Source organism: Rhyacophila brunnea, unplaced genomic scaffold (genome assembly GCF_057557595.1).
Source record: "Rhyacophila brunnea isolate RB1 unplaced genomic scaffold, BYU_Rbru_1.0 scaffold_16, whole genome shotgun sequence".
In the NCBI taxonomy this organism is placed as follows: domain Eukaryota; kingdom Metazoa; phylum Arthropoda; class Insecta; order Trichoptera; family Rhyacophilidae; genus Rhyacophila; species Rhyacophila brunnea.
Genome location: NW_028232816.1, coordinates 9,522,534 through 9,549,677, shown reverse-complemented (window position 1 = coordinate 9,549,677; position 27,144 = coordinate 9,522,534). Strand labels below are relative to the sequence as shown.

The 27,144-nt window shown below is 34.5% G+C and overlaps 1 protein-coding gene and 1 long non-coding RNA gene across 2 annotated transcripts; both read left to right on the top strand.

Moving 5' to 3' along the window:
- The first annotated feature begins 312 nt into the window (after positions 1-312).
- On the top strand, positions 313-27,144 carry Pabp2 (poly(A) binding protein nuclear 1). Its single transcript, XM_085943640.1, has 7 exons — positions 313-372; positions 748-870; positions 4,745-4,883; positions 7,117-7,249; positions 17,664-17,793; positions 18,705-18,832; positions 24,104-27,144. The coding sequence occupies exons 2-7, from the start codon at positions 784-786 to the stop codon at positions 24,138-24,140; spliced, it is 654 nt and encodes a 217-aa protein (XP_085799766.1). The 5' UTR covers positions 313-372; positions 748-783; the 3' UTR covers positions 24,141-27,144.
- On the top strand, positions 21,072-22,250 carry LOC147074332 (uncharacterized). The gene is made up of 2 exons (XR_015070219.1): positions 21,072-21,756; positions 22,099-22,250. It is a non-coding gene; the product is annotated as an uncharacterized LOC147074332 (long non-coding RNA).

Sequence of the window (27,144 nt, the reverse complement as noted above, 5' to 3'; positions counted from 1 at the left end):
CTTAAAATAACATTGTTGGGTTTTTAATGTATGTTATCTTTGTTATTGAACTTATATTGACACTATTAAATTTTAGTTTAATGTGTATACTCGAACAACATCTTCTTGACTACGTGTTAAAACTGTGAACTAACAAGCTCCTCCGATTTTTAACCGCAATTCCAATATAAACTAACAAGCTCCTCTCATTTAGTCGACAACAGCGCCTTCCGGCTTTTGCCTAAATCTTTTTGTTGGAGAGTAGGTAGTATTGATGTCAAAATATTGATAATTTTCAATTCTAGTACATCCCTAGTGTTGGCTCTATTGTCTATGAAAGGTTGTATTTCGCTTGCGCGGGTGCCGGCAATATAACCAAGTTCATAATCCTAGGTAATCCTAAATTAGTAAAGGACATTGTATAATTTAACGATATGTTTTGATAAGGATCACTTTCATCGGTGGATTCAGCGATACATTGTCGCGTACAAGCTCTGTGAAATTCCACGTAAACAATAAATATCGTCACTTCTTGACGTTTGTATAGGACGAGATGTAGGCGGTTGTCATTTTCATCGAAAACTGCACTTTTCCGATATACAACTAATATTTTGTAGATTTATCATAGTTACATGCTAAATTATAGTCGTATATATGCTACACGGTATTCGCAAATGGTGATTGTATACAGTTAAGTGTGCATCGGCGAAGTCCGTGTCAAACTATGATTGTTTTGACTTGACCTAAAGTAGTTTTTTTGCATTTCAGTTCTGCCCAATTGGCAAATGCAGATAGATCTGAAGAATGGAAAATACGTTTAATTCAACTGCCGACAGCATGGACGAAGATAAAAACGGAGTTGAAATGAGTGACGACGCTGTATTGAATGAGGTATAAACATAATTTATATTTTTAACCCTAAACGCATTTGCACTACTGTGATTTTGCCGACTATTGACAATTAACCGTTATCCGAGGGTCTAGGACGATTTGGCACCGGGACAACTGGACGCCACGGAAATCGAAAATAAATAGACGTTAGGTACTTATAGGTACTTTAAAAAAAAATATTTAATAATATTATTTATATTTAAATGATTATATTATGATTTAATAGTTGGTGAGAATGTAAATATGCAGATGTTAATAATGATTTAATCGTGCATATGTTTAAGTTCCAACGAAAAAAGAGTTTTTTATTTTATATAAAGCCTTAGGCATGGTAATTCTCAATCCGCAATTAAGAATTCATTATGTTAAGATTAAAATGAATTAAAACTACTAAATAGTAGATAGAAACTGATTAAAATACCTCGTTTACGTTCTGTATACGTGTCTACGACAGTGCGGCGTCCAATTGTCCGGAATCCAGTTGTCACATTCCCTTATCCGACAGGACGGAATCGATGCGGAGCAGAGTTAGTGAAAATATAAACCGTTTTCTCTGTTATCTTTAAGTCTTTATATTACTTATTTTGTAAATTTGTAGTTTTAAATAGGTACGTACATATTTGTATAAGAATTTAATATAATACTTACATATGTGTGGGTACATGTTAAAATCAACTGCGAGTAGTTTTTACCACATAAATATACAATTGAAGCACCTACATCAATTTTCAGCTGTATGAAGATACTGAAAACAGAATGTCACAAAATAGTTTATTCCATCTACCAACAGATTTTTCCAAGAAATTAATTAGTTAAGTAGATACCAGATGTTTGTTTACACAGGTTTATTTTGTATTAATAAGTACTAGTGGTTGAACATTTCGCAAGTGGACTATTATTGGAAGGATGATGAGGAGTCCGGATCTAGGGGTGGCGGCGATTGAACAGAATGCCAGACACTGACCTTTTTGATGATTTATGATGGCTCCGTGGTCTGGTTCACTGTCACTCGTGCGGTATTGTTTGTTTTGGGTCACCCGGTTCGCGGCACTTGGTGATACACAGTTTATGGATGATAATGAGGTTAATGAATAATGATTGATTATATGATTGAAAAAGATGAGAGCCGGTATCACGGCTTATTCAGAAGTATCCGACGGTCCCACTATATAAAGCTGACGGAAAGCTATTATAGGCCCGCTCACGTCCACTATGTCGATCGAAATGAATATCTCTTGCATTTACGCTCGAATTATTAATGTAACTCCGCGCTTGCCTGGTCTTGTGACAATACCAAGGAATTAGGAGGTGGGTGGGGAAATAAGGAATAACTGCGACTAAAAATGGCTCAACAAACTAACTGCAAGTTTCATAATCAATTCACATATAGGTAGGTTATGGTGCCGCAGATGACCGCATGACCTTTTATAACTTTCTTTTTAGACCAAAACCAACCTAACCTAATCTACCCCAACCTAATCTAACCTAACATAACCTTAGTGTGTAGTAATGATGCATTGAAATGTATGAAAATATCAAAATTTAAATTAACATTAACAATTATTCGATCGAAAAGCATCTCCGCCGACAGAAAAAGGTACAGTACACTCTCAGTAAACCGCCGCTCGATTATTCGACAACTACAATAATCTGCCGTTATTTTTACTAGTTGAAAGCACAAAATCAAGCTTTGTAATTCGCCATTATTCGATTGTCAAATTCAGTAGTCCGCTGCGTACAAGTATACAACGCAGATAAGACGGGTTTTGGAAACTTCTCCTTCATAAAACGTTTGTTCATCGCGAAGAAAGTAATGTACCAGGGAGGAAAGTGCCCAAGGACCGCATCACAATTATGCCGTACTTCAATGCAACCGGGACATAAAAAATGAAGCCTAAGGCCCTCCTCCCACGGCGCAACTGAAATCTGACGCAACTGGTCGGTGATGGAACTCATAAACTGACCAATGTGATGCTTCGCACACGGCGCAACTGAAACCCACTTGAAATAATAATCACATAACCTCAAACTGTCAAACTGGACGTATCAGCTGTTTTGTACAAAAACCGATAACACGCACGCTGCTGCGTTTACTGGAATACAGTTGGATTATTTCAATTTTGCTTATTTTGTACTTTTGACGTCTTGGGTTGTTATGGTTTTTATAGCATGACACTTGTTATGCAGTGCTACCAATTTTGGTAAGAAAATATGATTTTTCACCGAATCTACTGACATTGGTACCACTGTTTTACGGTGACTGGAAACTTGAGAGACTGCGCAACTAGCATGTCGCGTCTCTTCGTTACCGTTTTGAAACAGAGATCCCAGTCTCGCCGTTAGCGAGCCGCCATTGAAATACATTAGCTAGATACTGGTAGGAATTTTAGTTTCAGTTCCGTCGGATTTCAGTTGCTCCGTGGGAGGAGGGCCTTAGCCATTCAAGAATATCTGCCTCACTGAACAACTGGTTGTGTCAAGTGATTTACTTTTTAATAAATGGCCACCTTAATCGTTACACGCTGGGCGCGTCTTTATAGTCCAATGTTTCATAAACTTAGTTTATAAATACTTATGTATAATTTAGTAAATCGGAACAAGAACAGCCATAATGTGAGGTATGACATGTCCTCACATAATCACTGTACTGACTGACACTAATATCAGACATGGTAATTTGAAACTTGAACGCAAAACAAAACATGATGTTACCTACTTATTTGCAAGGTGTTTATTCTAATATTACAGTAAGATATAATTTTTTATCTGCTTCTGCCAGTGTCTTAAACGAATACCAGTAATAGTTTCTGTTACGGCAGTCGTATTGTGTGCTGTAGTTCTTTGGATATACATAAGAATAAACGTACCATATACGTACGTATTTTCAAGAGAATCAGTGTTTATTTCTGGTTTCAAATTCATAATTTATTAAATGAGTTTTTCACTTGTTATGCATCACACAAATAGATTGTTTTGCAATATGGTGAGGATTATGAAATGTGAGTACTGAAATAATATTTCAGGTTTATGTAATGTTGTAATTATTGACTGGCAACTCTGGTTGCGCAGCCAATCACACAAACAGATCAAATGTATGCATCTATATGGAGCTCGCCCTGTGGTCGCGCAACTAATTTAGTCAGGCAATTGGTTGTGATGCATGAAAATATATATTCGTATGTATTGAACGCTGCTAAAGTCACCGCAGAGAGATCACATAGTTGAAGAATTTGGTATTTCTTCATCAGGTCATCATACAATGTGATAAAGACTCCATACAGAGTAGCAACGAAAGAATGACTCCAGATCCTTTTTTCTTCCTATCTTTCTTTTCTAAGAATCTCTTATGCCACAAAAACAGCAGAAGTGAAAGTGAGCAGACTTTTGGCTGCTTCCTTGGTTGTTTGCAAGTCGCCCGAGAGACCACAGTTAAGTAATTGGCTGGACAACAATAGTTGCTTGGTGTGGCCCGGTTCTTAGGGATAGAATAAGAATGTGGGATAGAGATAATCAGTGAAATTCCAATTTTAAATTGAATGATAGAGGGTGGCGTTTTTTTAATTGGTTTTTTTAAGCTGTCTGAAGCCGTGGGTCGCTGCTTCGATGCCGCGGCTGATCAAAGAAAGCATATGGTTTTTCAATGTATATTTGATTCAGTTCAAAAACCCATTGTGTTTGGCGAATGGCTAACAACCATTCCTCATAAAAACATCTGTTGGTATAAATTCACTTGTGGGGCGGAACCCCCACAAATTAGATCTGCTTTATTTTTCTGCCGTATCATGGTGTCCGGAATATAGTAGCATAGAAAAGACAAACCCACTCCTTATGTTTGGCAGAATATGGTGTAACTGTATTTTTCTGTTCGATATAGAATGCTAGCGGGTTACGGGAAGATCCCGAGTTGGCGGAGATCAAAGCATGCGTCCGCGAGATGGAGGAGGAAGCCGAAAAACTGAAGATGCTGCAGACAGAGGTGGACAAACATATGAGTCTCATCAGCCCTTCCATCAGTAAGTATTCACTCGTCTTTCAACTAACAATTTCAAGACCTATTATCAAATTGTCACGTAATCGAAACTTGAAGTATAAATAATTTGTTTTACACTATTACAATCTAATACCTACTATTACCAAATACAACCCTTCTCCATAAAAAGGTCTCGAATGCCGTATCAGGAATTTAACATCAATATTAAAATACCCCTGCACTACAAACACAAAATTTAAACATTTTCGCAAAACGAAGGCGCCCCCTCGGCATCCTTTTCAAACCGAGACCATGGGTACCTGCTCGCCCCAAGATAACAAATAACATTCAACCTTGAGATAGTCACGAACGCATCGCTTTAAAAACCTCTCGAGTAACCCGCTCCCCTAGCCCCTCTACACAGCAGGCTAGACCCCGCCGAAACGAAGCGTGCCCTTCAGAGATCAGTCCCAATCTACCTACGATCGTGAGTGTGACACACAAGTACTTAACCGGCGTTCGGCCGCGGGTGGCGAAAAAGTGACGCGTGTATTCGCCCGCCTCCCAATTATTACGTCTCGAATCACGCGCGGATATCAATAAATATTGCGATAAATATCGAAGTGCCCGCGAAACTAAATTAAATGATACGTAAATACGTCCCCGTGGGGGAAAACAGTACTATGAAATGTGCCACAAACAAACCTGCCCTTAAATGTCGGCGCCGTGTGAAGTGAAAGCTCTCGGCAACCTATTGAAAAACGTTTATCCTTCTGTAATATAATCGATGTCTGTATAATTTAGTGAAATTAAACGTCTCCGCGCGGAGAATCTGTCAAATCAAAAGTTTCTGTGTTATAATTTATCCTGTTTGTCCCGATGTCATACATAACCTGCAACCCAAAGTGGTACCGGATCAGGACACCTACCTAGATGCGTGTGAGTTCCTTTTTCCCCAGTATTACTACTTACTACTTTCATAATCCATGTCCGCTCCTTAATTAGGGCATTAGGATTCCCCATGGTATCTCGAAGAATTCATCCATTGTACATGCTCCTCCGGATAGGAAGCCAGCCACCCTGGCTTTTCTTAATGAAATACAGTTGAACTCGGTTATTACGATCACAGATATAGCGAGATCTCGGATGTAACGAGGAAATATTCGTTGACATTTTAGTTTATGATTTTCTCCATACATTTATTGACTTTTATAACTAGCTACTTATCGGATATACCGAGCTATCGTCAAAATTTTTCTTTAAACTGTGTCAAAAACATTTCGACCCTAAGCAATAAAATCCGACCAGACAGGATGCCGCCGGGATCGGATTGTGTTTATGACGCTAGTTAAGTATCTTAAGTACCTACCTAATTGGTGTTTTCGCCGACAATATTGAAAAAGTTTCCACGCATATGGTTGAAATCACATGTATAAAATCTAAGGTTTGTGAAGTCAGTAGGTACTTACCAGCGTTCATTACAATAAACAGCTTTTTTTGTAGTTTATGAATGCCATGCTTGTTTCGGGGAAAAATTCGAATTGTGTATTTTTGTTTGAATTGCGACTTTTTGTGTTATGTGACCGTTCATTTAAAAATACCTATTCTCTGATATAATAAGTAACGTTTATCACGAGCAAATTCAATCGGTCCCATCTTCCTCTTAAGGCGATACATCAGTGAAACGGCAAATAATTTTCAACTATAGGCGCGACGAAATTTTGGACTCGCTGTGCCATTTGGAGAGAGAACGTCGAGCTGGGAACACGTCAATTTGTTTCTTGCATGCATCATTTGCACCCGCAATCCGTGTATCGCCTAGCCACGATCTTTTTATACCGTGCCTCAACTGAGGTATAACCTTAATAACCAAGTTCGACTGTATACAAAATCATGAAAAGTACACGGAAGTGAGCAAAATAAAATTTATCTTAAAAATTTACAAAACAATGCCCCTTAACCGTTGTGTGCCTTCAGCTAGTTTTCTCTCTATCAGGCCATGATCGACAGGCTGCACATACAAATTTCACAATTCAAAACTCAAATTACTAGCCACTGTCGTCCACTGATTTGTATAATCTAAAAATTTAAACACTGACATCTGTTTGAATAATTATGAAATACTAAGCCACAGATTATCGATATTACAGCGATTTCAGTAGGGGCTTTGCTCTACATTCAACTTGTATCATTCTATAGAAAAGGTTTAACCTTCACACAACTGGAATGAATATAAAAAAAAATTACAAGAATCAAAAATTTTGTTTGTTTTGCAGCCAGCCCCCTGAACATGTCTAGTGAGGAGAAGGTGGAGGTGGACAATCGATCGGTGTACGTGGGCAACGTGGACTACGGAGCCACTGCTGAAGAACTCGAGGAACACTTCCATGGATGTGGCTCCATCAATAGGTACAGTACCCATAACAAATTTATTCCAAATCTTTTTTAAAAACTATGCAGTTAATACTTAATTTTTAATATTCTTCAACTGCTTTTTTCTCGTGTCTCAAATACGTACTCAACACACACCTACTTATACCAATAAGCAAGACGTGGCTTGCAAGCCGTAGTTCCCCGTAGTGGTTGGTGCTTTATCCATTTTCATATCTCACACTGTTATGATTTGAATCCTTTTAAATGTCCTTGTTATATGACTCATTGCTGAGGGTGTTGAAAAGTCTATAGCGTTCTTAACTAAGGCCCGTCCAGGGTAGGCACGTTCGGCGGAGCGATGAGCGGCGCGCGCAACTCAAACGTATAAACGTATAACCAAAAAAAGATTATTGTCTACGAACATTTTCACACACGGTTATACGTTTGAGTTGCGCGTGGCGCTCAACGCTCCGCCGAACGCACCTACCCTGGACCTTAGTCAGACCGTTATGTAGGCGAACTTGTTGTGTCAACCTTTGATGCTTCTGCTGACGATGATCCTTTCCAAATAATTGTTTAGCCTTTTGGCTATGTGGCTAAAGAAATGCACAAACAATACTTGGGAATTATAATTTAGATATTCGTCCTTTTGCCGTCCATAAAATCTTTGGTATTCGCCTTGAATGCTGGCAGTTCTCTAAACAGTTTTTATTCACCAGTATTATGTTACACTCGATAGTTTGAGCCACGTGTATACAGACAATTATATCTCTATCATTTTAACATGTAAACAATTGAGAACCAGTAAACTGGTCGTAAAAATGTGAGGGAAGCGATTGGTCAGTTCAATTCCTAAGCGATTATGGGTAAATGTATTGATCTTTAGCACCTAGTCGTTTCAATTAATTGTTGTCATTGCTGCTATGAAATTTCCATTACGTATCTGTCGAAATATTTAAATATGTGCAGAAAAAGTGGGTGTTGAAAGGGAGAGGGGGGGGGAACTAGTATGTTTCAAAATTACGACCCTACACTATTTTATTTAGTTTTACAACACGGTCAGGGTGTATATTTAAATATCAGCGGTGAAGAGTGGAGGTAGGCTGTTAAGATCTGCCATAAATAGTGCACACTAAACTTTGTATGTCATACTTATTTGTTTTCATTGAACTAAGAATACAAATGGCAAATGGTATTGGTTAGGTTTTAAAATTGTATTAAACCCTATGTCAACTAAGCCATATAATAGGCTATTCGTCTATCTATAAAGTATCTAAAATTATGCCATTAAACCATACATTATATTAGATTTTATAGATTGACGAATATTTTTTGTCTATTATGGTTTTGTTTAGGCAGGAGTAAAATGAATTTAAAAAAAACTACTGAGATGTCCCGAGTTCTGGGCTAGCTCAGAACTGTGTCGAACTCAGGATTCACAAAAATTAATTAAATAAAAGTCCTTGTTTTTTTTGGTAAGCACGTGGCTTTGTATTTTTCTATGATTATTTTTTTTTTTTTACAAGAAAGAAACTTATGTTAAACAGTGACATAGATATTTATTATTACCGTTTCTATAGTTCCTTAACCTTTTTACTCCCATGGCCCACCATACCTATGCGAAAACTCCATCTGGGCTAATAACTTAATAACTTACAAGTAATAATTGCTCTAGCTGTGGAATGCGAAGCCAAAGAGGGTCATAAAAATAATAAAACATTATTTTTATGACACATTTTAAGTTCTGAGGTTTCTTTTAGTTGTTTTATGATTCATTTATCATATAATTATAAATTTTGTAATTTTAATGAACTCTGACTGAACGAACAATGAATGCCCACTGTTCTGTTGGTAGAATGGTGAAAAAATACATGAATAAATATTATTATAATAGTTTTAGTGCTTTGAAACTTATTTTTTGAAATTACTTCATTCCCATATCAGTTGGTCCTCAATACTGTATCGAATTCTCGTGCGATTTCGTGAATTGAATAATATTCTTGAATACCTTGACACTATACGATTTTTTTTTGATTACTTTATAAAAATTCTATTTCATAGAGAAATAATAATATGTTTATTTTTTTTTCTCTTACTAGATAAGAATAGATTATACTATATAATTTGATATATCAATTATAAATAAAAAAATGTCGTCACACTTGTTTTGTAGTTCAAACATAGTTTTATCCGTTCATTTCTAAATAAATATTGATACATTATTTTTTTCTTTTATTTTATTGGTGTAAACTATCAATATTATTAATTATTATTGCTTTATACACCATTGAGAACACACAAAAAAAGTTTCAAATTTTTAAAACATGTGTAGAATATTTATTTAAAAAACACTAAATCAACGATTTTTTGGCAAAAAACGCTTGGGAGTTTTCACATATACTAGGCTTAATCACTTGGGAGTAAAAGGGTTAAACTTAGTTCCTTAACCCTCCTCCCGCTAACGGCATCTAGAAATGCCCATGATAGTTAAACCGTTCACCGCTAAGGGCATCCAGAAGTGCCCATAAGTTTCTACCTCCGTATTTTCGTAATTCGGCGAGTAATACAGTCGAAATTTGTTTGAAAAACTAGCTGGGTTATTCCTTTACTGACATCTGTGACTTTTTTTCAATAAGACTTTTTAGATAATTCGAAATTAAGCAAAGACACATACCCTGTCGATATTGGAGTAAAACAGATTTCCAATGATTGGTTTCAAAATTTACCGCTAGTTGCTTTGCGCAATTTGCGCCGGCGCGAATTGATGTTAATGATCTCATACATGAAATCGGCTAGTGCGGTGATAATTTTCAACAGTCGATTGCTTTCGTGTTGTGATTGATACATTTCACAGTTTTTTACGGTTTTCTATAAAATTATTATTGATGCGCCATTCTGTTAATAATTAATTATGTGCGTTAATTCTTTAAATGAAAAGTGATTTTATGAATTAAATCAGTGGTTGTAAAGTGAAAACGAAATTATTAACACATAAATAATTTAAAATTCCTATAATAAATCTTTTGTACTGTATGGAAATACATACGAAAAATTGAGAATAAGTAAATAATAATCTGTAAAATATTTAAATTTAAATTAAAAAATGTAGAATAGATTTTCAAAATTCACGGCCACTCATTTTTATTTCAAGGAAAGTGATGATTAAAATTCTTCTCATTTTAGTCGAATAAAGAACTAAGATTAAAATTTAATATTATTGTGTAGTGAATTAAAACTTTAAATTTCCTCAAAACTGTTAAGTTATAATAGCATATTTAGTGTTTAAATAAAAATGTCTATCCCTGATGTTGAATGTTTGGATTCGGACTATGAGATGGAAAGTGATAATGAAGAAGCTGCGCTAGTAGAACATCCCGACGATGTTGACGAGCCTTCCAATATAGGCAGTGATGAAGGAGTGGCTGAACCGTCTACCAGTGCAGCACCAGACAGTTTACTCCAATCGTGGACTGCGGGTCCCTTCGTGCCGATCACATACGATTTTGATAGTTTCAACTCAGGCGTTAACCCTAGTGTACAGCTCAATGAAAATTCCACAGAAATGGAATTTTTTCGTCATTTTCTTAACAAAACAATAATGAATACCATAGTTAACCATACAAATAATTACCACAACCATATGCTCAACACACAAGCCCACACTCCGAATGCAAGGATCCATGCCTGGTATGATACATGCCCAGAAGAGATGTATGTTTTTTATGCTGTATCAATGTTGATGACAAGAAATCGCCATCTCACAATTGAAGAACATTGGAGTGCTGATCCATTATTAAATTCTAAAATATTTGGCCAAACTATGATAAGAGATCGGTATGAGTTGATTCTACAAATGCTACATTACTCTGATACCCAAATCCCTACTGGAGATCGTCTTTATAAAGTGCGCTCACTTCTTGACCACTGCAGAAAAATATTCAAAGAAACAATGCTACCAAACGAAAATCTCTGCATCGACGAAAGTATCATTGTTTTTAAAGGGAGATTAATATTCAAACAATTTATACCGTCAAAAAGACATAGGTTTGGAATCAAATTATTTGTGATTTGTGATGTGGAAACCGGTTATATTTTAGACTTTATTATTTATTGTGGTGTAGAAACCGAAATAAGTGATAGTGAACTTTTGGGAATATCTGGGGCTGTTGTCACCACTTTGATGAAGGATTATTTTGGTAAAGGGCATAAACTATTTTGTGATAATTGGTACAGCAGCCCAGAATTATTTCAGTTTCTACATAAAAAAAAGACAAATGCTTGCGGCACGGTACGTAAAACACGAAAGTCAATGCCAAAATTTGATAAACTGAAGAAAGGACAAGTAAAATCTCTTAACCGTGGCCCATTGCTCGTGTTAAAATGGCATGATAGGCGGGAAGTGCATATGATCAGTACCATGCACGATGACTCCATGGTACCGACAGATAAAATTAATAGGGCCACAGGACAACCCATTATAAAACCACAATGCGTTGTGGATTATAATAAAAATATGGGCACGGTAGACAAAGCTGACATGATGTTGAGCAGCCTCTCGTGTATGCGAAAGAGTCTTAAGTGGTATAAAAAGGTTGGATTCCACATCATAGATTTATTTTTATTAAATAGTAGCATACTTTACAAAGTTATCACCGGTAAAAAAATTAGTTTAGCTGAATTTCAATTAAACGTAATCCGGCAATTAATCGAAACATATGGCAGTGCCTCAAGACCATCGACATCACAAACTACTCGTGTAGTTAATAACCCAAAAAGAATTTTAAAAACAGAACTCCTAAGACATTTACCCCGTAAAATTCCTCCAACAGTAAATAAAACAAAACCATATCGAAGATGTCGTGTGTGTATTGCTTCAACTACTAAAGATAAAAAAAGAAAAATGACGAACATTATGTGTGAAGCATGTGATGTCGCTTTATGCTCTGTGCCCTGTTTTTATGACTACCATGACAAAATCAATTTTTGAAATATAGTTAAGCCATAAACATTAATTAGGTGTGACTGAAATATGAGACCAAGTTGTAAGGAAATAATATAACAATAACGATTGTGTGCGTTCTGTGTTGGTGTTAAAAAACGTGTGAACATTAATCATCGGCGCAAGTGTCTACCACTTATCCGGTATCATAGAGGCCACTTCACTCTGCGGTATGTACTCCAAGCGTGCTTTATTATGTATGACAGAATTTCTTAAAGCTCTGTTGCTTAATTTACGATCTTTTTGTTTATTTTCACATGCTGTAAAATTAAAAGGAATGTTTTATTATAGCTAGAGCCACTCAGTGGATTTTTAGGTACATTTTTAATGACGTTTCGGTATGATTTATGAATCGTAAAAATCGCAGCGCGCCCGAACAAGTACATGAGCGAAATTATGTCGCGATAAAAAGGTTAATTAACTATATCATAATATCACTTATATTCTAGTTATTAATGGCCGTCATTATTTTTGTTTTTGGGGCGCGAGTTCACGAACTCAATTCCACGTCCGTTCGTGATTACGTATTTTTTTCGACTGCGTTATTAAATGTTTTTAAAAATTCTCGCGTGAGAGTAGTCACTACAAAAAGAACTTTCATGCTAACTCTCTTCCACTCTTACATCTTTTACACCCATCTCTTTCAAACTCATAAAACAAGATCTTACATAGATTTACAAACTATTTCTATTACTAAATTAATTACAATTTTAATGGTATAAATCTTAATATTATACTTAAGGCGAATTCTTCACTGAGCCTTTTTTAAAGAGGCACCTAGCGGAAAAATACGAAGCTTGCAATTTGAGACATTTTTTTGATAATTTACAATTTCAACTGTATTAATGAATAAATATGTATCTGAAAACATTAAAAATAAAAATATTTTTTATTTTAAGTCAAAGACAAACTTACAATTGTAAAAAATGTAATAAAATGTGAATTTGTTCTATCGGTCCGCACCCTATTATTACATATATTTTATGGTCATATTTATTATTAAAATTTAGTTTATTAAGTTTTCTAAGCATCACCTAAACGATTTTTGACTAATTCATAGTTTTAATATTTTTTATATCTATTTTAAAAAACATCGATTTTTATAAAAAATATAAATGTGTATAACTTGAAATCCTTTTTATTTATATCAAATCAATTATTTTTATAAGTATAAATAAAATATTTATATTAACACATTTTGCGCGGGCCTCAGTACAAAGGCACAGGTAAACGCAGCGGGCGAAAACCAGCGGAAATTGAAATAAAATCGAATTTTACAAAAATCGCTCTATCTTCCAAACTATCAGTTATTTTTTAATGAAATTTGGAATTCACACTCACCATATATTGCTCCTCAGTGCTGTGTTGACAAATTGTTTAAAATAACATAAGTACATGGTGCTAATCACATATTTACAGGAAGGTTTCGTAAAAAATATTCCATTCACTATAATTAAATTCCCGCACAAAAATTATTATTCTAATATTTGGATAAAGTATGATATTTATGAAAACACTCACCCCTGTGTAGGGGGACGTCACAAAATGTACACATATAACTAGTTAAACTTTTCTTTTTGTGCACCGAACACACTCGACACTGTCTTTGTGGGTATTTTTTTTACCATCTGTAACAATTTTTATCATTCGATGCTTCTTCATATCGAGTGATAACCTACCAGGATGATCACTTTTACCCACTCTTCTTGGTAATCGTGATGTAGACGGCCCCGCCTCTTCCAAAATTGCGTCGGTTTCAACGATATGGTCGGCTATCCAAAATTTGCTTATACTACGCAAAAACTGTTTGTAAGTTAGCCTTTTGGTCGGATTTAATACTTTATAAACTTTGAAAGAATTAAAAAAAGCACAATTTAACAAATACATGACAACTCTTTTGTCTATTTTTTTGTTCTTCGTATGATCGAGTAGTAAGAGAGATACTGATCCGCACGGTCAACCCCTTTCATGTATTTATTGTATTCTATAACACATAGCGGTTTCCAAATGTGTAGTCTCGTATTCCAATCGATGTTGTGACTCTCTAAAATGGTAGATGGATGTATTGTTGAAATCATTCGAACATCTCTCTTTGATTTCCAGAGTTGTAACAATACATCCTTTCGCCGACGGAAAATACTCTGTCCTGCACTAAGATTGACGTGTTTAAAACATTCTGGGAAGCCTCGGTTTATTCGCATTGTTCCACACATCCTAATTTTATTTTCTAAAAGTGCTTCACTGGTTTTTACACTATTATAATAATTATCCATATAGACATGATGCCACAAATTTAAATACGGACCAAGAAGCAATTGGATGGTGTCTAATAGTGGTCTTCCTTGCCCACTGTAAATGATCAGATTACAGATGTATCCCGTAGTGGCTTCACTGACCATGCGCACTAGGATACCGTATTTTATTATCTTAGATGCATTATAGACTTTAAATACAAGTCTTCCCCGCCAGGGTATAATACCTTCATCTAAAGAAAGTTCCCTTTGAGGCTTATAAACCGAAGAAAACCTCAGTATTAGGTATGTCATAATTGGCCTAATCTTTTCGAGGCGATCGCTAGAATCCGTAATGATATCGTTATTTGAAAAGTGCCACGATTGCCAAATTTGTCTAAAACGATCACGACTCATTGTTTTAGAATATATTGGTGTTTCTATACTCGGATCAGTAGACCAATAATCATCTCTTGTGTCTTTTCGAACTTGTCCCATAAGCAAAATTAGTCCGAGGAATTTTTTCATCTCACCAATATTTACAGGCTTCCATTTGATAGATTTCTTAATTTTCTTGATTCGGGATTCATTTTGTGTGCGGTATCGATTGCTTTCTTCTACCATCATGCTAAGTAAATCATCTCCAATAAATAAACTAACTACCTATATCCATCACATTTTCAGAATTGTTTGGTGCGACGCAAACACCAACGTTACCTAAAAATGGTTCAATATGCGGTGGGTTGTCTATTTCAGACCATTCCATGACTTCCTCTTCCTCCACTTCACTGTCTTCAGAATCACTGATTTGTAACGGTATCACTGGTACCCTTCTCGTGCGAGGAAACTCTTCACTATCGCTGTCGCTATCACTGTCGCTGCCTAATTCTGGCAAATCTTCACCAGAATAGGCAGACAAATTATCGGCAAATATTTCGTCATCGCTTTCATAATTGTCTGAAGCCATTTTTTAAAGATTAAATAAAATATCGATTACTTAAATATATTTCACTTGTAAAAACACACCCGTTCTATAGCGCCGTATTTCAAGACTGAAAATTCAATACTGATATTCAATATAGATCGTAGTAGATTACAGACATCTAAATAACATTGGTTTCCACTCATGTTATAATTTATTACTCCGCTCGCATACCAGCGTTATCGCACCGCACAATATCACTTACAACAAGTGCGAAGAATGCATTCCGTCGATCACAAATTGTCGTCTTTTCACTCGCTCACAAAGGCTGATATATAGTATGAAAAGGAGGCATAGTATTTATCACACATCATAAAAATATACATATAATCGCATTCACAGTACAGCGAACAAACCATGCTTAAAGAATACATCGATATTTCACAAAATGTTGTTTTCCTCCTCACCCATCAAAAAATAAACAAGTGTAAAAAGAAGACGCATATAGTTTTAGCATTCTTATCGTCTACAGAAATATAGTTCGCTGATTTATTGACTCTAAACAAATTTCCTTATTACGCACAAGCTCTCATATGGGCTGCGCAAGAGTGTGTGTGTAAGTAAACGAATCGACGGTAAATTATTTTTTTTTGTAGATGTGTGTGTAGTTTGAAACATTTTCAAGCCGTTGACATAAAATATTCGTATGCAATAATCGGGTATAAATACCTTTCCCGCACTTCAAGTGGAGCCGGCGTAAAAGGTATTTCTACCCGTCCCGCCGTCGAACACCAGTACGGCGCGCGGGTAGAAATACCCTTCCCGCTCAAAATGTGTTAATATAAATAAAAAGGATTTCAAGTTATACACATTTATATTTTTTATAAAAATCGATGTTTTTTAAAATAGATATAAAAAATATTAAAACTATGAATTAGTCAAAAATCGCTTAGGTGATGCTTAGAAAACTTAATAAACTAAATTTTAATAATAAATATGACCATAAAATATATGTAATAATAGGGTGCGGACCGATAGAACAAATTCACATTTTATTACATTTTTTACAATTGTAAGTTTGTCTTTGACTTAAAATAAAAAATATTTTTATTTTTAATGTTTTCAGATGCATATTTATTCATTAATACATTTGAAATTGTAAATTATCAAAAAAATGTCTCAAATTGCAAGCTTCGTATTTTTCCGCTAGGTGCCTCTTTATAAAAGGCTCAGTGAAGACTTCGCCTTAAAGCTATTAGGTTGAAATTTTATATCTAGGTACATACTATAATTAGCATTCTAAATCTAACATATTCCTTTTTATCCAGATAGCCAAGTGATACGTCATAAGTCTTTCATATTCTGTTAATTGACTATGTGACCAAGCGTCACGCTTAGGCCTACAAAACTTTATTCCGGCTCCCCATTGAAGACGGGAAGTCCAGGAGTAAGTCACTACATACAGTAAAACCTCGTTAATACAAATTCCATGGGACCGAAATTCGAAAAAAAATTCGAATTACAAATTATAAAATGTATGGGGGGAAATATTAAATTTTTGATTTTCATTAATTTTGTTTCCGATCATAGATGTGCCTACCGAATTGGATCATAAAATGTCAGGATTATTTTTATTACCTCAAAATAAGTAATTTTTGATTTTTTAAGAAAAGTCTCACAATTTTTAATGACTGGCTCATGAAATAGTGTACTTTATTACGATTTATTGAATATTTTTGTATGCCAGGGACTCTGAAATCATTTTGAATTACGAAATTCGAATTAAAGGCATGGTTTTATATGAAAATAATGTTCAAGGGACTTTTTTTTCGGGAAAATTTCGAATTACGGCGAATTTCGAATTATCAGTGTTCTTACTAACCAGGTTTTACTGTAACACCATCTGCAATTTGTACTCTTAATTCAATGAAAACAAATAAGTACGACTGACTAAATGTACACTATTTTTGTCGGGTCTCCACAGCCTGCCTCCACTATGATGGCTTAGTTTAGGCAGGGTTTAATTGAATTTTAAAAACTAACCAGCACCATCTAAAATTTGTACTCTTAATTCAATAAAAACAAATAAGTATGGCTGTCAGAGTTTAGCGTGCACTATTTATGTCACATCACCACAGCCTACCGCCACTCAGGTTAATATCTGCCCTCCTCGTCACATTAGTGTAAATATCGTTGTGTTGGTATTAACATCTACATTAATAAGGTCATCTCTGGTCTGTGAACCGTAGCAAGATTTGTTAACATATTCATAATGTGTAATGTTTTTTTGCATTTCAGGGTGACAATATTATGTAACAAATTCGATGGGCATCCAAAAGGTTTTGCGTACGTCGAGTTTGGTGACAAGGACAGCGTGCAGACAGCACAAGCCATGGACGAATCACTCTTCAGAGGACGACAGATTAAGGTACGCTAGTTCATACCTGTAATTGATCAAATTGCCCAATCCAACAGTTTTAAAATACAGGTAATGCTGCTATTACATTATGATCACATCACATACTGTCACATGCTGGTACGGCGAAAAATTTAGTCTATGCTCACGTCATTCCGCATACTATTTTGAATGATCACTATCTCTATAAATTCAATGATGGAGAGTGCTAACTCTAATGCATTAGTATTTTGAATTATTATCCATGCTAATTTCAATTAGTTTTAACAGTTTCTATGTGTGGGTACGTTCAAATTACTTGCGATATTGCATCCATAGATAATATTTTGAACAGAACCCAACCCGCAGACCATAGATAACAGATACAAATTTCATAGAAAATCCATCACTAAAAACAAAGAACACGCGATTTTGACATGAGTCAAAAATGTGTAGGCATGTAGAAAATGATAACAATAAAATGTTCATCGGGTGTCGATGCAGCGCGGTACGCGTGAGGTGACCTCATTGTTGTTCTGGTGATTTCGGCAGATTTTTGACAATGTTCGTTTAATTTAAAGGGTCAAAATGTGCTATAGGATGGGAGCATCATCAGTCTGATAACATTTTAAATACCAAGAAAAACAATATCACAAACTTTTTTCCCGTAGCGGCACCTTACTGCGACAGCACGTGACGACATATAACGTGATCATAATATATTTGAATCCTAACCCTTGTTTATTGCGTCACCGGCAAGTGTAAATTCATTATTTTTTTAAAGAAATTAATGTAAGTGTATTTATGGAACACTCATAAGGCTGTGACTTATAGTGAAGTTGCTTTCGATTGGATATTGGATATATTGGATTGGAAATAATTTTAATGATGTCATTGCGTAATGTTGAATACGGTTAATAAATATGTATCGTTTGTCTTTGCAGGTGATGCCCAAACGCACCAATAAGCCCGGCCTGACAACCACCAACCGCTTCCCCCGAGGGAGTCGCGGCCGGGGGAGGGGCGGCCGCTCCCCTTTCGGAGGAAACTTCCGATCCTCGCGCAGACCGAGGTAGCAAACACACCACACCAATCCAAATTGTTGTAACTCCATCATATTCACTCTTTCAATCAATAAACCCAAGCGAAATTTCATGCCGTTAAATTTTTTAACCTGCTGTCGTACGCTACAACTATTTACTGCTCGCGATTCATAGGGGGCTAGAGCAGCGTTTCCCAAACTCATTAAGTTTAGTATTTTTTGACAGTTCTTACCACTGACATGATTAAATACTGGAGTAGATGACATCCATATATGTAATTAATGGGATGAAATAACATAAATAAATAAAACTCAGAGATTTTATACATTCGTAAACAGATGAATTCCCATGACCACAATTGTTAAATAACTCTATCTGCAATAAGGGTCAATTTCCAAACTCCATAAATTTGTAAAAGTATATCATTGTTTTCCTTTTCTGCTGATGCGTCTGCAGTTATATTGCTAAATGTTTATTAATGCATGCATAATATTATGGTATTTAAAATGGACTCTACATACTTTGCCATGAGGTTTATTTTTAAAAATTTTTGGTCCGACATCTGTGTCGTGACAAATTCTGGAAAACGTGCCTGTGTTAAAATAGCATATGAAAAAGGTGTATCCTATTTATATATCAATCCTCTAGCTCTTATATCTGCCAAATTTGATAAGTTTGTCAATGTAGTGGGTTTAAGGGCAGTCTTACTACCCTGCATCTGTCCACGACAAGCGACACGTCCGGCCCATCGCCATTTCGTCGTCTTGGTGACCTCTAGCACACCGTGCACTACTATCCGCCATCCATTAGCTTCTTTTGTGGTCTTCCCACATTATGACCATCATTCACCTTTCCATGCCTCGTTATAAAAGTAGTTTTAGCAATGTCGGTGATTATTTTCGCCTATCTCGCTAAAATATCTACTCACTGAACTATGGGAAACGCTGATTGAAGCCAAAAAATAAATGCTCTTTTCCTAAAAACTATTTACAATTTATATAAATAACTGACTAGGATATTTTTTGACAAAATTTTTATTCTTGTGATTGATTTTGGTGCTCCATTGTTTTTCAATAAGATTTATATTTAAAATAAATTGAATTATATTTTATATTATTTTTTAGAGATTTATTTTTGAATACATTCCCTTAGTTGGATAAAATATATCAAAAATAATTATACTACCTATCGGTAACTTTCCAATATAGCGTGCCACAGTGACTAAGAGTGCCTGTCAGGCGGAGGTAAACAATGATGACAAATGGAAAAACAACAATACACAACCAATGTATTATAATATATTTGTAGTGCAGGAAAATGTTAGAAAATACACACTATGATCTTTTGTATTTTTCCAAAGTGTGGTGCTAGTTGTCTTCATAAATATATTAGTTATAATTACAGACCCAATAATTACAAATAGCGTGTCACCATTTTTCATAGTGTAGTTTCATTACTTGCGGACGAAATAAAAAATCAATTCGCACTACTCTTGAAATGCCTTGTACGTGTTATGTTTAAAATACTCATACACTGTCCTTGCCACTTCTATGCTGCGGTAACCGGACAAAACAGAACAGAACAGCCAGGGGAAAAATAAAACATTCATTTTTGTGGAATCTATTTATTAATTAAATACTTTCAAACTTAAGTTTATAAACGAAATATATATAAATATTTATTATTTAAAATTTTTTTAATTTTTAAGTGAAATCAACTGTTTATTAGGTATATATACATTTTTTACAAAACAGTTATTTTCAAAAGCCGTCAACATATGTGATTTCCGCTTTTAAAACGTCAAACAGCAACAAATCACATTGTATCGACAGTATTGTCATCGTAAAATATTTCCTCACATTCCGGGAATTATAGATGTTTTATATGAATGTTTTTTTTAATAAAAACGCTTGTAGTTTTGATAGCTATGTAGGTTATCTAATGATTTTAATTTTATTTAAAATCGTTTTGTTTTGCTAACGCTTATAATAATACTGAAAAATCAAAAAATATTAATATTATTTATAATCCTCAATTTTATAAACTTATATGTTAGGTATTAGTGGCGAAGGGTGGAGGTTAGCTGTTAAGATCCGCCATAAATAGTGCGCCCATAACTTCAGTCATATGTATTTGTTTTCATTAAAATAAGCTACAATTTATAAAGAGGGTGCCGGTTAGTTTTTAAAATTCAATTAAACCGTGCGAAAACTAAGCCATAATAGATAATAGTAAAAAAATATTTGTCTATAAAATATTTTAAATTATACAATTAAATCATACATATCTTTGGATATTTTATAGATAAAATTATATTTTTTATCTATTGTAGTTTAGTTTGGGCAGGGCTTAATGAATTTAAAAAAATGAACCAACAATATCTGTAATATGTACTCTCAATCCAACAAAAACAAATAAGTATAAATGAAAAAGTGTGCACAATTTTGTTGTATCGTCCAAAGTATATCAAAACTATTATGGTTTGGTTGAGGCAGGGTTTAATGGATTTTTAAAAACAAACCAACACTATCTCTAAATTGTCGTCTTAGTTCAATAAAAACAAATACATATGACTAACAAAGTTTAATGTACACTATTTATGGCGGATCTTAACAGTCTACCTCCACCCTTCGCTACTGATAGGTATGTTGTTTTTATAATATATTTTATTTTATACCTAGTAAGAGTAAACACTTAATTTGAAATTAATTTCTCATTAATTAAAACCTGTTTATGTTAGGATATTTTTCTTTAGCAATAATGATGAATAATGAGAAATGAATAATGGCAACACTGACATTATTTTTATTCTCGAATCTAGTGACATCCCAACAGTAGTTGTATATGCAAGGATTCTTATCCCAAATATAAAATTGTAATTTAATTCTGGAAACGCGAAAGTCAATTTACTTTATTCCATACTCTTAATTTAACGATAGATTACTTTAGCTAAGTATGTTTAATGATATCGTTAAAGTGGTTTCGCTTGTTTTTTGATTGAATTGATTGATGTTTCGAGTGATTTTTTATGAGTAAACACTTAATTTGAAATTAATTTCTCATTAATTAAAACCTGTTTATGTTAGGATATTTTTCTTTAGCAATAATGATGAATAATGAGAAATGAATAATGGCAACACTGACATTATTTTTATTCTCGAATCTAGTGACATCCCAACAGTAGTTGTATATGCAAGGATTCTTATCCCAAATATAAAATTGTAATTTAATTCTGGAAACGCGAAAGTCAATTTACTTTATTCCATACTCTTAATTTAACGATAGATTACTTTAGCTAAGTATGTTTAATGATATCGTTAAAGTGGTTTCGCTTGTTTTTTGATTGAATTGATTGATGTTTCGAGTGATTTTTTATTATATTGTTTCGTATGATGTGTTGATGTTTATAAAATTGTTTTAAAAAATAAAGTGGGTGGTTTAAAGGTTATTTTTGTGAATTATTTATTGGCAACCTGCATGAACATATAAACAACAATGACAGATGTGTGTTATCCGATTGGCAGCACGTTTGATAGACCTACAAGATGGAGAATCGCGCGACCTGGCTACGTTAACCTACAGTCACGACTGCTTTTAAATCACATCTATAGTTCGTTTTGTATAGTAACCACAGCACCATAGCATAATACCCCGTTACACATGTTTGGATTTACTGCTGGCAGTATGTATTATCGCGGCCGTAACAAGAAAATGTATGTGTAAACATGTATTATCCTGCAGTTGCAAGATTCCATGCATGGAAGCTTCTGAATTTTCATGCGATTCGATCTGCGCAGTAGAACGATAGTGGCGAACCTGCCGGCAAAAAACTAACTACACTGCGGAAACTCATTTTAAGGTTAACCGATTTTTACGTCCTGTAGTACCATAAAATTTAATGATAACATCGCGTCTCGCTTACTCTTGAAAAATGAGATTGGAGAGACAGTCAGCATTTTTACGTGTCAACAGTTATTGTCACGATAGTTTAAAATACACACTATCGCTGCCAGTAAATCCATGCACGTGTACAGGCGCTGTAAGTCTAATTTTTCTAAAAGTAGAATCTAAATTGTAAGTACCGTATTGTCTTGAATATAATGCAAGGTTAATTAGTACAAATCTGAATTTGTAGAATTGTATATTGATAGGTTAGTGTACAGGTTTTTAGTGAAGGAGAGTTATTGTACGCAGAATACACCTGTATGTAAACGCTGTATATGCTGTAAAAATATTGTATGTTTATATACGGTATTAGGGATGATACTGTCTCCATAATAATATGTCAATTTCACATACAGAAGTTGTTATATTATATTCAGGTCAATGCGGTATTTAATTTTATAAGTAGTGACGCTCCTGGCAGACCTGTGATATTATTTTAGCCAGTAACTATGGTGATAAATCAATAACATATTTCGTAAAAGCGTAATGAAATGACAGTTAAATACAGAATGAGGCGTGCAATTTAATACAATTTATTGATTGTATGAATTTTAAAATGTTACATTAATTAATCGATGTATGTATATCTAACAGTCGAAGATGGCCGCGCGGCTTTAATCGTCGACGTATAGCGTTGTGGGTCCCAGGCTCGAATCCTGGGTCTGACAAGTACACATATTGTTTTTCAATTTGTGTATGAGTCAGAGTATGGACCTAATAGGTTGAGCAAGTGGCTGACATCCATTTCTCGTAAAAACAAAATCTGTTAATACAAACCTCCACTCTGTGGAGGCCCATATGATCTTATTATGATCGGACATAGTCGGAAATATCAAAACATTTGAAAGAAGAATAAATAGTTTAAAATAAAGATACTTATTATTTAAAATGTGCATTCATTGAAGGCTTTCAATTTTATTTTAAGATTAATTTTTATTATTTTATCAGAGATTTTTGTATAATTTAATAAAACATTAATATTTCTATAAAATAAAAAGGTTACATATTATACACGTTTATTACAAGTTACATATTATATACATTTTATTGAGCCTACATCGAATACACAATTTTATAACAGTATATTTCAATTTAAAAAAATTCTGTTTCTTTGTTTTTTTAGCTTAGTATCAATTAACTAAAACAATTTAAAATGTAAAGTATTGGTAATCGTTTCAAATTGCATGCTTCCTTTTCTGTTGCTAGATGTCCCTTGTGTGCCATATAATCAGTAGTTCAATCTGTGTATTGATTTATCACTATAATTACCGTGATAGAATGGTCTTGCATAAGTACAAATCTCTCGAATGTGCCCGGCAATGAAATTTTAACTAATGAATTTGTCGTGTTGGCAGGTCTTATCGCCGGGGAACGTTCTACTCGCCTTACTGACCCCGCGGAGCTTCTCTCAGACGACAGCAGTCGTGACTGTTGGCCTGAATCAAGAGCCGCCGCGCCATTGTGAACCCCTCAAAAGACTTAAGTGCGTTCCACATTTGGCGAGTGACGTGATACGATGTTGAATCTTTTCCGAGACTATATTAACATAATCGCCTCGCATGCGTGCATTTAATTTGATTTCTTCTCCGGAACGTGTGTAGTTTTAATGATCTTTAAACATGAGTGACTGCGTCACCATTACTATACCCTAATTCTATACGGACACAACTCGAAAATTCATGTTTTTAAGTTATTCTACAACTAACATGTCATGGTTGCGATTTTATAATGAAAACAGACTTATACTAAAAGATGGAAGTGGGGGATTCTATAGTTTCACCAAACGCTGCTAAGGTGCTTTCAGCCATGATATAATGTATGGGTATAATAGTGCCATTCGAGATAGAAGAATTTCTTGAATGTTTCATGAAATCGAATAATCCCTTCTGGGATCAATCAATTTTATTGAGCACTGGTAAATTCTATTACACTAAAATAAGAACTTTTGCAACAAGGTTTTTTTTTGGGTTGTTTCCGAATTGAACTAGGGTATTGATAATACAAATATCTCTATAAGTGGCATTATTCCAAATGCATTGGAGTAATAGTGGCATATGTCTTTAATACAACAGATTGAATGCTTGAAAATTGTCTCCAATAAAATTGACAAATTTCTCTTCAGTCCAGATGCATAGTCTTATATATACTTATATATAGCCAAAATAAGGTGACTAGTGACCAACGCCACACATTCAGTGTAATAATTCAGTAATCAAATATTGTAGGTAAATGGAATTCAAGAAAATAAAATATTCATTATGGCCAGATGCAGAGACATCCACGTTAAAATATCCTAACTAACATAAGAGTGGTAGACTTATGACACGCTATAGTCTAATACTTATATCACACATTATAAAATGCAAATAATATAGTTTCGTTTATTTCTTCCTCACATCCTCTCAAGATAAAATGCGAAATTCAAGCTAGATAATTATAATATGTTTGCTTGAATTCTGTGTATGGCAGCTGTCACTTGCGTTTCTCAATTCTGTTTATATTTAGTAGTGTCAGTAATAACAAAAAGGCTGATTTCGAGTATGACCAAACATCTAGCACTTACGTCACTTATGACTATGCATCTGGCCTTTAGACATGTAATATGTGAAGGATTTTTGTTAAAAGTGTGTTCTTTATTATTCTTCACTTAGGTTAGGCATTAAAATCTTGTACTATCTAGTCGTATGACCCTTATCTTATTAAATTTTAAAGTGATTCTATCAAAAATTTTCTTTTAATTACCTTCATTTTATTGTAACGAGTCTCATGGATTTAGAAGACGACAGAAATATTACAATAATAGTATTATGAAATGCGTTTGGAATTTTGCCGCTGTTTTTCACTTAACCGGGCCACATTTTTAAACTCGTCTCGACTGCAACATGTTGAATGTGTCGTGTTGTATTCACAAAACATGCATAATTTAATGTACCCCCACACACAGCCCGAATGCGGCATGTGGTGCAGGTATAGTACTAAAATGTCACTGTCATTCATTTTAGCTAGTCGCGTGATGTCACTGTTCAGGTATGACATCACCTATGCGCACATAAGAAAAATGCAACATTGAGCCCGGTTTTGCTTTATGATTATATCCCAGTTGAGATGATTTTCAATATGCGGACTTCATGCTATTTAAGATTCCCCGCTCTGTGTTGTCTAGTCATGTTACGTTACACGTGTAGTATGCTGTTAAGCTATTTCCAGAATCGTCGACAAATTAAATACCAATGAAATGTATATATGCTAGTAAAACCGGCATTTGAAATTTTAAAATCCTGTGAAACTTGAACAGTAACGCAATGTGACTACACAGGGCGGAATGGAACTTATTAGCACGGTGAGAGAAACGTTAATTTGTTTAATATATTGAGACGAGCTGTTTAAATTACTGTGAACGTCTCAAACAATATTCAGCCTTATTTAGAAATAGTAGAAGGCAGCATTTTTTTCGAACTGTTGTATGGTAATTTACAATTTAGTTTATTGGTTAATGGAAAATATACTGCGCGGACAATTGACAGCTGATGAAAAACAAAGCTACATTTTAATCTTACTGTTAAATTGGTTACTTTATGGTTGCTGCATTATTCAGGAATGAATAAAAATAAAAGCCTATTGGCATATAGTAGCAAAATTTAAAAATATGACATTCTTTATATCGTCGTTGCGCCTTCAAAATCGGCTATGTGTATTTTTCAAAACTTTATAGGAGAGGCTAAAAACAATGCCTGTCGCTTCCAACATCGAAATAGTTTTTAAAGTTATTCCAGACTACCTGTTATCATAATCATTATATTTTTTCCTTGGTATAGAAGGAATTAATAAAAAAAATTTTGTGCAAAAAACCTATTTTGTGAAATTTATGCACATAGCCGATTTTGAAGGCGCAACTACAATATGTAATTTGGAATAACGTCGGAAACATTTGTCAATATTGGATAGAATGGAACCTGAACCTACATCCATCATAATACGGAAGATAAGCAATACCAATTAAGCTACCAACTCAGATACTTTCCATGCAGAAATTTAATTAAAACTGCATCTGAGGTTTAAAAAAAAATAATACAGTTTGTATGCACAATTTCGTTTTGTGATGTCAAGAGACTATTGATTTTCCTCAATAAGCCTGTGAATCTGTCTGCCCAGTGGATTGTCGGAGGACGACTTTATTTACTATGTATCGAGTAAATATGAGTGTAAAATCATTACGGACGCCTGAATGCTGACATCCGATAATTCATCAAAAGCAATATCTTTGTCGCCCTATATTTTATATCCCCAGTGTGTTAAGGGGTCGTCCATAAATGACATCACTTCATTTTCAGTATTTTCCCTTCCAACCATTGCCACTCCACCAAAAAAAATTTGTATATTTATAGGTTTTGTGATT